The 11819-nt window shown below is 46.7% G+C and overlaps 1 protein-coding gene across 7 annotated transcripts in view; it reads right to left on the reverse strand.

Annotated features, from left to right (window-relative positions):
- The window catches only part of AIFM3 (apoptosis inducing factor mitochondria associated 3), a 63237-nt gene extending 52639 nt beyond the window's left edge, over positions 1-10598 (reverse strand). For 2 of the 7 annotated variants that reach the window (XM_038763753.1, XM_038763752.1), the window contains exons 1-4: positions 10559-10598; positions 3669-3754; positions 3266-3430; positions 2924-3161 (exon numbers count right to left, since the gene is read on the reverse strand). In XM_038763753.1, the coding sequence (XP_038619681.1) occupies positions 2924-3068 (145 nt within the window). In that variant the 5' untranslated portion in view covers positions 3069-3161; positions 3266-3430; positions 3669-3754; positions 10559-10598. Of the gene's footprint in view, positions 1-2872; positions 3162-3265; positions 3431-3668; positions 3755-4377; positions 4419-10558 lie in introns of those variants that run through there. The other 5 variants (XM_038763751.1, XM_038763746.1, XM_038763750.1 and 2 more) reach the window with 4 other exon arrangements.
- Positions 10599-11819: the final 1221 nt, after the last annotated feature.

Here is an 11819-nt window from a genome sequence, read left to right on the forward strand (position 1 = left end):
TCCGCCACTTAGCTGTGTGACTTTGGGCAAGTCACGTCACTTCTCTGGGCCTCAGTTCCCTCATCTGGAAAATGGGGATGAAGACTGGGAGCCCCACGTGGGACAACCTGATCACCTTGTATCCTCCGCAGCACTTAGAACAGTGCTTTGCACATAGTCACGTGGGACAACCTGATCACCTTGTATCCTCCCCAGCGCTTAGAACAGTGCTTTGCACATAGTAAGCGCTTAACAAATTATTATTATTACATTCATGCTTGTTTACTTGTTTTGACGTACATATATCTGTAATTCTATTCATTTTTATCGATGCCTGTTTACTTGTTTTGATGCCTGTCTCCCCCCTTCTAGACTGTAAGCCCGGTGTGGGCAGGGACTGTCTCTCTTTAATGCTCAATTGTACTTTCCAAGTGCCTAGTACAGGGCTCTGAACACAGTAAACGCTCAGTAAATACGACTTAATGAACGAACGGACGAAAGGAACCCGTGTAGTGAAACGGGAGACGGCAGCAGAGAAGCAGCGAGGTCTAGCGGAAAGAGCCCGGGTCTGGGAATCAGAGCTTCTAATCCCGGCTCTTCCACTTGCTGCTCTTTGACCTCGGGCAAATCGCTCACTTCTCTGGGCCTCAGTTTTCTCAACTGCAAAATGGGGGTTCAATACCTGTTCTCCATCCTTCTTGGAATGTGAGCCTTCTGTGGGCAGGATCGTGTCTATCAGCTCTGTGATATAGGGTATTTCCTGACGCTTGCAGATTGCAGAGCACTGTACTAAGCGCTTGGGAGAGTAATAATAATAATAATAATGATAACTATGGTGCTTCTTAAGCATTTACTATGTGCCAAGTACTTTCCAAGCGCTGGGATAGTTACAAACTAATCAGGTTGGACAGAGTCCCTATCCCACATGGGGCTCCCGGGCTAAATCCCCATTTTACAGATGAGGTAACTGAGGCAAAGAGAAGTGAAGTGACTTGAAGTGGACCTGGGATTAGAGTTGGCAGATACGTTCCCTGCCCACAACGAGCTTACGGTCTAGAAGATGGGTTTACAGTCTCCCGAGCGCTTATCACAGTGCTCTGCACATGGAAAGTCATCGATAGACTAATTGTTGTGGGACGGGGACTGTGTCCAACCTGATTATTCTACATCTACCTCAGCTCTTATCATAATACTTGGCACCTAGTAATCACTTAATGATTACCATTATCATTATGATCAATACAGCAAAGCTATTTACTAGCGCTTAACAAATACCATAATTATTATCATTATTAAAGTGAGACAGGGACCGGGTTGTGACCTGATTCTCTTGTATCTACCCCAGTGATTTGCACAATGCTTTTCTTTTTATGGTATTTGTGGAGCGCTCAGTCTGTGCCAGGCACTGTACTAAGCGCTGGGGTAGATACAAGCAAATCAGGTTGGACAGAATCCATGTCCCACATGGGGCTCACGGCTTTAATCCCTGCATATAAACTCCTTCATTCATTCAATCGTACTTATTGAGCGCTTACTGTGTGCAGAGCGCTGTACTAAACTCCTTGTGGGCAGGGAGGGTGTCTACCAGCTCTGTTATACTGTACTCTCCCAAGCGCTTAGTCCAGTGCTCTGCTCAATAAATATCAATAAATATCACTGATTGACTGATTGATAGATGAGGTAACTGAGACACAAACAAGCCAAGTGACTCCCCCAAGGTCACACGGCAGATGAGTGAGAAGCAGCTTGGCCTAGTGGATAGAGCACGGACTTGGGACTCAGAAGGACCTGGGTTCTAATCCCAGCTCCACCACTTGTCTGTCGTGTGACCTCGGGCAAGTCGCTACTTCGCTGTGCCTCAGTTTCCTCATCTGTAAAACAGACTGTGAGCCCCATACGGGACAGGGACGTGTCCAATCCGATAAGCTTGTATCCACCCCAGCGATTAGTACAGTGCCCGGCACGTAGTAAGGGCTTAACAAATACCACAATTAAGTCGAGGAGCCGCGATTAGAACCCAAGTCCTCTGACGCTCAGGCCCGGGCTCTATCCGATAGAGCCATAAGACCGAGCCCCTTCCTTCCTCTCCCCCTCGTCCCCCTCTCCATCCCCCCCATCTTATCTCCTTCCCTTCCCCACAGCACCTGTATATATGTATATATGTTTGTACTAATTTATTACTCTATTTATTTATTTACTTATTTTACTTGTACATATCTATTCTATTTATTTTATTTTGTTTAGTAGGTTTGGTTTTGTTCTCTGTCTCCCCCTTTTAGACTGTGAGCCCACTGTTGGGTAGGGACTGTCTCTATATGTTGCCAATTTGTACTTCCCAAGCGCTTAGTACAGTGCTCTGCACACAGTAAGCGCTCAATAAATACGATTGATGATGATGATAGGCCGCGCTGTTTCCCTTAGGCTTGGCACCTAGTAAGCGTTGAATAAATATCACCGTTATGATTATTACCATCATGGTCGTCGGCAGACCTGGGCTCCAAAGCCGGGCCAAGGAGCACCGGGGTCGAAGGTTGACGCGGTGGAAATCTTCCAGACAGCCGGGAGGACTGTCCGTTCAAAGTCCGGTCCCTCTCCGGAATCCCACGTCATTCCTTTACGGCTACAGCTGGCCCTGGCCTGCCCCCGCTCCCCTCCCAACCCTGGTGCCAAGGCCCCCTGCCCGCCACCTCTGCACCGCACCCCCATTTTATGGCTTTACACAATGCTGTTTATGTGTGAAAGTGAAATGCCACTTTCCAAGGGATTAAAAACAGCTCCAGAACACCCTAATCCCCGGCTGGCCAGCCGGCGGGAGCCGGGAATTAAAATTCCTTGAAGTGGCACCCCCCGCCCGCCGCCCCCGGCCCCCACGGCGCGGCTGAGCAGGCCTGACCTAGTTTGCTCTCGAATTTCCAGCGTGGGCAGAGCAGGGCGAGGCGGTCACCTGGTTTGGGCTTGGAGAAACAGCCCCCCATGGTGTGCGGCGGGGCCGGCAGGAAGGGACCCCGGGCCGACGAAGACGGGGAGCAGGAGGAGGATGGAGAGGAGGAGGCGGCGGGAGCGGCGACAGCTCGGACGACGGGTGGCATTCAGGATCCGGGCACCGTCACCGGGCGGGCGGGCAGGTCCGCGGAAGGCCGGGGGCACCGTTGGCCATGGCAAGTGGGCGCGTTCTCTTCCGACTGTAGGACAGGGAGGAGGACCAGTCAGGTTGGCCAAGCCACCCCGACAAGGCCGCAAACCCAAGGGTCGGTGGGCAGCCCCCCGCACCGGCCCGGCGTCTTACCCGAGGATACCCTCCCGTCGGTGCTCAAAACGATGCCCAGTCTCCCCGAAGGGGCGTCCGTCCTGGCCCTGTGGGGAGCTCGGGGCCCAGGAGATGTTGAGGCGGGAGCAGGGCCGAGGCAGCGTTGAGGGGTCAAAGTGCACTCGCTGCCCAGAAGGAGCTGGTCTAGAGTGCACGGGGGTGTGGCCGGGAGACGGGGGCAGAGCCGGGGGTAAAGGGGACCCCGGGGAGGGACGGGGGCACCCCAGGACGGGCATCCCGACAAGGGTGGGGTGGGCCGGGTAGCAGCAGTAGAGGTATGTAGTGGACACCCGCCGTGTGCAGAGCACCGGGGCACGAGGCGCTTTCCCTGCCCACGAGGAGATTCCACCCGAAAAAGGGAGACGGACACAAAAATACTCACCGGTCGAAAATATCTCGGAATGGACGTTCGAAAGCCCGGGGTTTATGTAGGTTTGCCGGCTTCAGAGGGAACGAATCAGGGAAGGCCTGTAGGAGGAGGAGGGCTTTCAGGAGACTATGGGGAGGGAGTTGCAGGCAGGCTCACGGATTTTTAGGGCCCCATTTCTGGCGGGGAATAACGTCTACCCCTTCCCGCCATCTGGCCTTCCCCAAGCAGAGCCTCGGGCGGAGAGAGGTGTGAGGCGAGGGCCTTTATTGGAAGGCTCGGAGCCTGGCAGATGGGATTTAAAATCTGGCTCCCTCACCCAACCCCGGCATCCCCTTTCCGGAAAGCTCTCACACCAGCTCCTGCCATGTCTGAGAGCCTGGCAGCCTCTCCGAGAGACCTTCAAGTTCCCCACGGAGAGGCTAAACCTGTTTCCTGCTCAGAGGCCCCACTGCAGGAGGATGCTTGGGTGGTCATGCCCCATGATGCCAACATGTATCCCAACTCACGTCCCAGGACTTGCTGGGAATGCCCCGCCAAGCCAAAGACCTGCTACCAGGCTGCCCAGTCCCCTCCAGTGACCCCCACCATCCCCTCTTGTAGGAAAGCAAGAGAGAGATGGGGGTGGGAAGGAGAGGGGGAGGGTGTGGTGTTGAAGCCCCGATTGCTGAAACTGGAAAGATTCATTCATTCATTCATTCAATCATATTTATTGAGCACTTACTGTGTGCGGAGCACTGTACTAAGCGCTCGGGAAGTCCAAGTTGGCAACATCTAGAGACGGTCCCTACCCGACGGCGGGCTCACAGTCTAGAAGGGGGAGACAGACAACAAAACCGAACATGTTAACAAAATAAAATAGAATATGTACAAGTAAAATAAATAGAGTAATAAATATGTACAAACATATATACATATATACAGGTGCTGTGGGGAGGGGAAGGAGGTAAGGCGGGGGAGATGGTGAGGGAGAGGAGGGGGAGAGGAAGGAGGGGGCTCAGTCTGGGGCAAGCCCTTAATGTGCGTCAAGCACTGTTCTAAGGATTGGGGTAGATACAAAATAGAAAAACAGTGTAGCTTAGGGATGGAAAGGATGATAATAATAATAGCTAGATCCCGGGGCCAGAGAGTCAGAAGGACTCTCTGTGTTGCCAATTTGTACTTCCCAAGCGCTTAGTACAGTGCTCTGCACATAGTAAGCGCTCAATAAATAAGATTGATTGATTGATTGATTGATTGATTGACCTGGGTTCTAATTCCAATTCCGCCACTCGTCTACTGTGACCACGGGCCTGTCACTTCACTGCGTCCTGGTCATCTCATCTGTAATACGGGGATAAGCCCGTGAGCCCAGAGAATGATGATGATGATGATGGCATTTGTTAAGCGCTTACTATGTGCAAAGCACTGTTCTAAGCGCTGGGGGGGTACAGTGTGATCAAGTTGTCCCATGTGGGGCTCACAGTCTTAATCCCCATTTTTACAGATGAGGTAACTGAGGCTCCGAGAAGTTAAGTGACTTGCCCAAGGTCACACAGCAGACTTGTGGTGGAGACGGGATTCGAACCCATGAGCTCTGACTCCAAAGCCCGGGCTCTTTCCACTGAGCCACGCTGTTTCTTAATAATAATTTAAAATAAAATAAAATAATAAATAATAAATTATATTTATTATATATTATATTATATTATATTATATATATTATATTTATTATATATAACAATAAATAAATAATAAAAATAATAAAATAATAATAATTTCTTTCTGATAATGTTGTACTTAATGTTGTGCTGTATATATAATAATAAATAAATAATAAAAATAATAAAATAATAATAATTTCTTTCTGATAATGTTGTGCTGTATATATAATAATAAATAAATAATAAAAATAATAAAATAATAATAATTTCTTTCTGATAATGTTTTAAAGGCTCATTTGAAGTGTTTCCCCTTTCCCTGCCCTTCACATTCAAACCGTCTCAAGAAGAATTTATAGAGTCAGGGATCACGTCTACCAACTTTGTTATGTGGCATCACGATTGCTGCTAACTGGCTGCTTATTATCATTCCATTTTATGGCATTCCCTGGAAGCAGGCGTGTAGCGGTTAGAGGAGACAGGAGCACAAAAATTCCAGGGCCCCCTTGCTCACCCCCAAATTCTCCCCAGAAATTCTCCCCCTTTTCCGGGCTCTGATCCCCTCCGCCTGCCCCGCACGGGGTCTCCGACCCGCCTGGGAGGACCGACCCACTCAGTCAACCCGTTGTCGACACGTACTGAGCGTACATATCTATTCTATTTATTTTATTTTGTTAGTATGTTTGGTTTTGTTCTCTGTCTCCCCTTTTAGACTGTGAGCCCACTGTTGGGTAGGGACTGTCTCTATATGTTGCCAACTTGGACTTCCCAAGCGCTTAGTACAGTGCTTTGCACACAGTAAGCGCTCAATAAATACGATTGATTGATTGATTGATTGTTGGGTAGGGACTGTCTCTATATGTTGCCAACTTGTACTTCCCAAGTGCTTAGTACAGTGCTCTGCACACAGTAAGCGCTCAATAAATACGATTGATTGATTGATTGATTGATTCTGACTGCTAGGCACCGTATTAAGTGCTTGGGAGAGTACAGCAGAAGAGAAGTGGCCATTCCTTGGCGACAAAGAGCTTCCAGTCTAATGGGGAAGACAGAGTCTGATTTACAGGTAGTGAAAGCCAGAAACAAAGCGAGAGCAAAGGAGGAAACTTTTAAGACCAACCCGGTGGACAGAGCCTGGGCCTGGAAGCATCAGAACCTGGGTTCGAATTCCGCTCCACCACTTGTGTGCTGTGTGACCTTGGGAAAGTCACTTTGTTTCTCTTTGCCTCAGTTACCTCATTGGCAGAATGGAGATTAAGACTGCAAGCCTCACATGGGCGATGGACGGTGAGCCCAGCGCCGGTTATCAGATTGGACAGGATGTATGTTCAAGAGGTTCACAATCTATTTGATCCCCATTTTATAGATGAGGACACTGAAGCCCAGAGAGGTTCGGGGGTCCGGTCCCAGGTCACAGAGAACAACAGTGGAAGAGATGGGACCGAAGCTTGCGTCTTGGCTTCCCATCCTGTGCTCTTTCCATTAGACCACGCTGTCTAGAAGCAGAATGTATTCACTGAGTATTTTTTGAACGCCCTCTCAGTGTCACGCACTGTACCAAATGCTTGGGAAAGTACAAGAAAAGCACAAGGGATATTTCCTGCCCAGAAGTCGCTTACTCTCTAAGGGACAAGAGAGACATAAACATATTTACTATTATTCAGAAGAATTGATGAATGATTATGGTGTTTATACACTTACACACCTGTACTGAGATCTAGTATTAAGACAGTAATAATAATTACATTATTTGTTAAACACATACAATGTGCCAAGTATTGTGCTAAGCCCCAGGGTCGTTACAAGATAATTAGGTCGGACTCTCTAGACTGTGAGCCCATCGTTGGGTCTCTAAATGTTGCCAACTTGTACTTCCCAAGTACTTAGTACAGTGCTCTGCACACAGTAAGCGCTCAATAAATACGATTGAATGAATGAATAAATGACTCAATTTCTGTCCCTCCTGGGACTCACGGTCTGAAGAGGAGGGACAACAGGTTTCTAATCCCCATTTTACGGGTGAGGAAACAGAGGCACAGAAAAGCCAAGTGACTTCCTACAGCAGGAAACTAGCAGAGCCGGGATTCCGATCGAGGTCGTCCTGTCCTAAATTCCCATTCTCTGCACTTAACAAAACACACAGCCATATCAATCAATCAATCATATTTATCGAGCACTTACTGTGTGCAGAGCACTGTACTAAGCGCTTAAGCCATATAGACATCAGCTCTCCCCATCTTCAAAGCCCTTATGAAATCACATCTCTTCCCCCGATTTGTTTCTAATTTCCCCATTTGATAGCCATTGCATGCCACCTAATGACAAATACTCAGAACCACTGTAGTATTTATGTGAACTGTAACTTATGGATCAGCCTGCTTGCCGACCTCCCTGCCTCCTGTCTCTCCCCTCCCAAGTCCGTACTTCACTCTGCTGTCCAGATCATTTTTCCCCCAAAAACCTCTCCGCCCACCTCTCCCCACTCCTCAAAAACCTCCAGTGGTTACTCATCTACCTCCACATCAAACAGAAACCCCTCATCAATGGCTTTAATAAGGCACTCAATCGGCTCTCCTCTTCTGTGACCTTGCTGAGCTCTTATTATCTCAAACTACGCTTTTCTAATGTCAACTTACTCACTGGACCTCTATCTCGGCTATTTCGCCACCAACCCCTTGCCCAAATCTTCCCTCTGGCCTGGGACTCCGTCTCTCTTCATATACGACAGACCACCACTCTCCCCACCTTCAAAACTCTACTAAAAAAACACCTCTTCCAAGATGTCTTCCCTGACTAGGCTATCATCCTCCCCAACGCCCCCCGCCCTACCTCCTTCCCCTCTCCACAGCACTTGTATATATATATTTGTACAGATTTATCACTTTATTTTACTTGTACATATTTACTATTCTATTTTGTTAATAATATGCATATAACTTTAATTCTATTTGTTCTGACGATTTTGACACCAGTCTACATTTTGTTTTGTTGTCTGTCTCCCCCTTCTAGTATACATATATATATATATATATAGATAATTCTATGTATTTATATTGATGCCTGTTTACTTGTTTTGATGTCTGTTTCCCCTCTTCTAGACTGTAAGCCTGGTTTGGGCAGGGATTGTCTCTAGTGCTGAACTGTAGTTTCCAAGCGCTTAGTACAATCAATCAATCAATTGTATTTATTGAGTGCTTACTGTGTGCAGAGCACTGTACTAAGTGCTTGGGAAGTACAAGTTGGCAACATATAGAGACAGTCCCTACCCAACAGTGGGCTCACAGTCTAAAAGGGGGAGACAGAGAACAAAACCAAACATACTAACAAAATAAAACAAATAGAATAGATACGTACAAGTAAAATAAATAGAGTAATAAATATGTACCAACACACAGTAAGCTCTCAATAAATACGATTGAATGAATGAATTTCTCCTAGTCGCCCTTCCTTTCATATTGTCTTTGCACTTGGCTCTGTTGCCCTTAAACACTTGATATTCACCCCACTCCCAATCAATCAGTAGTATTTATTGAATACTTACTGGGCGTAGAGCACTGTACTAAGCGCAAAACCCCAGCCTCAGAGTCCCTATCATTCAATCATTCATTCAGTTGTATTTATTGAGCACCTGCTGTGCGCAGAGCACTGTACTAAGCGTTTGGAAAGTACAATTCAGCACTGAAGAGAGACAATCCCTGCCCAAACCGGGCTTACAGTCTCGAAGAGGGGAGACAGACATCAAAACAAGTAAACAGGCGTCAATATAAATACATCGAATTATATATATATACTTGTACTTGATATATATACTTTGATATATACTATATGTCTATATATATGTCTATATATATATATACTTTGATATATATATATACTTTGATATATATACTTTGATAAAGATATATATACTTTGATACTCATCAAAAAGAGTAAACAGGCATCAATATAAATAAATAGAACTACAGATCTGTACATATATACACAAGTGCTGTGCTGTGGGGTGGGGAGAGGGGGGTTGAGCAAAGAGAGCGGATAGGAGTGACAAGGAAGGGAAGGGGAGCTGAGGAAAAGGGGATCAAAAGCGTGATCTGGGAAGGCCTCTTGGAGGAGGTGAGCCTTCAGGAGGGCTTTTATGCTCTCCCATTCCCCTATCAGTAATTCTTTTTTTGCCTGTCCCCCCTCTAGGCTATAAATTCCTTTTAGACAGGGATCTTGTCTGCCACATCTACTGTATGGACTCTCCCAAATGCCTAGTGGAGTGCTCTGCACACAGTAGGAGCTGGATAAATGCTATTGATTGATAGACAACTTTCTTTGGGCATTCAATTATCTATTCAAATATTTTATCCTGATAATAATAATTATGGCATTTGTTAAGCGCTTACCATGTGCCAAGCACCGTTCGAAGCACTGGGGTAGATACAGGGTAATCAGGTTTTCCCATGTGGGGCTCACGCTTTTAATCCCCATTTTACAGATGAGGTAACTGAGGCACAGAGAAGTTCAGTGACTTGCCTAAAGTCACACAGCAGACAAGTGGCAGAGCCGGGATTAGAACCCATGTCCTCTGGCTCCCAAGCCCGTGCTCTTTCCTGATGCCTTGGTGTGATTCCCTGTTATATCTGGAAGCAGTGAGGACTGGTACAGTGCTCTGCACACAGTAAGCGCTCAATAAAAAAGATCGAATGAATGAATGAAATGAATAGTGGAAAGTGTCTGGTCCTGGGGGTCAGAGGACCTGGGTTCTAATCCTGACTCCGCCACCTGCCTGCTGTGGGACCCTGGACAAGTCACTTCCCTCAATCCTCTTTTCCTTTTCTCCCACTCCCTTATGCATCACCCTGACTTGCTCCCTTTATTCAAGCCCCACAGAACTTAAAAATGTCCATATCTCACTTATTTATATTAATTTCTATCTCAATCAATCAATCGCATTTATTGAGCGCTTACTGTGTGCAGAGCACTGTACTAAGCGCTTGGGAAGTACAAGTTGGCAACACATAGGGACGGTCCCTACCCAACAGTGGGCTCACAGTCTAGAAGTCTCCTCCTGTAAACTGTAAGCTTGTTCTGTGCAGTTCTATTGGACTCTCCCAAGCGCTTAGTACAGTGTTGTGCACAAAGTAAGCGCTCAATAAATACGACTGACAGACTGACTTCACTTCTCTGGGTCTGAATTTCCTCATTTGCAAAATGAGGATTGAAGACCTCTACTCCCTCCTACTAAAATTGGGAGCCTCATGTGAAAAAAGAGCTTTGCTTCACCTGATTCTCTTGTATCAAAGGCTCCGCCACTTGTCAGCTGTGGGACTGTGGGCAAGTCACTTAACTTCTCGGTGCCTCAGTGACCTCATCTGTAAAATGGGAATTAAGACGGTGAGCCTCACGTGGGACAACCTGATAACCCTGTATCTACCCCAGTGCTTAGAACAGTGCTTGGCACATAGTAAGCACTTAAATATCATTATTATTATTATTATTATAATTCACAGAGTCAGGGGAGTTAAGGGCACCAGACCCCCTTGGTGCCTCCCACCCCCATTCATTCAAGTGGGGCCCATTGGTGGGTAGGGACCGCCTCTATATGTTGCCGACTTGTACTTCCCAAGCGCTTAGTACAGTGCTCTGCACACAGTAAGCGCTCAATAAATACGACTGAATGAATGAATTAAGTGGGGGCCACCAGAGCTCAATACCAGCTCTGTCACTTATCAGCTGTGTGACTCTGGCAAGGCACTTAACTTCTCTGGGCCTCAGTTATCTCGTCTGTAAAATGGGGATTTTAAAAAAAGACTGTGATCCTCACGTGGGACAACCTGATTACCTTGTATCTACCCCAGCGCTTAGAACATGTTGCCAGCTTGTACTTCCCAAGCGCTTAGTACAGTGCTCTGCACACAGTAAGCGCTCAATAAATACAATTAAATGAATGAATGAATGAACAGTGCTTAGCATATAGTAAGCGCTTAACAGATACCATTATTATTACCATTACCATTACCATATTACCAGACACCATCATTATTATTATCATTATTATTATCATTATTATAGTGCTTGGCACACGGTAAGCGCTTAACAGATACCATCATTATTATTATCATTATTATAGTGCTTGGCACACAGTAAGAGGTTAACGAATAACATTATTGTTATTTTTATTGTTGTTTGTGATAATCCTAATAACAGTAAGTGCATTAAATAATAATAATAATTGTGGCATTTGTTAAGCCCTTATTATGTGCCAGGCACTGTACTAAATGCTGGGGTCGATTCAAGCAAATCGGGTTGAACGCGATCCCTGTCCCACATGGGGCTCGCCGTCTCTATCCCCATTTTACAGATGAGGTCACTGAGGCCCAGAGCAAGTTGGCTGTTCCTAATCCCTCTTCTCTCCCTAACCCTGATTGCCAATTTTTTCCCCAGCCTCTTCACACAGCTTGGTGGTCCTTCAGGCCCCATTCCCCCTTCATGCCCGGATTTGGGGGCTACTGACTGGGGGGATCTTGGGACCCCCCAAGCAGTC

The sequence above is a fragment of the Tachyglossus aculeatus genome, chromosome 21, assembly GCF_015852505.1.
Source record: "Tachyglossus aculeatus isolate mTacAcu1 chromosome 21, mTacAcu1.pri, whole genome shotgun sequence".
Taxonomy (NCBI): domain Eukaryota; kingdom Metazoa; phylum Chordata; class Mammalia; order Monotremata; family Tachyglossidae; genus Tachyglossus; species Tachyglossus aculeatus.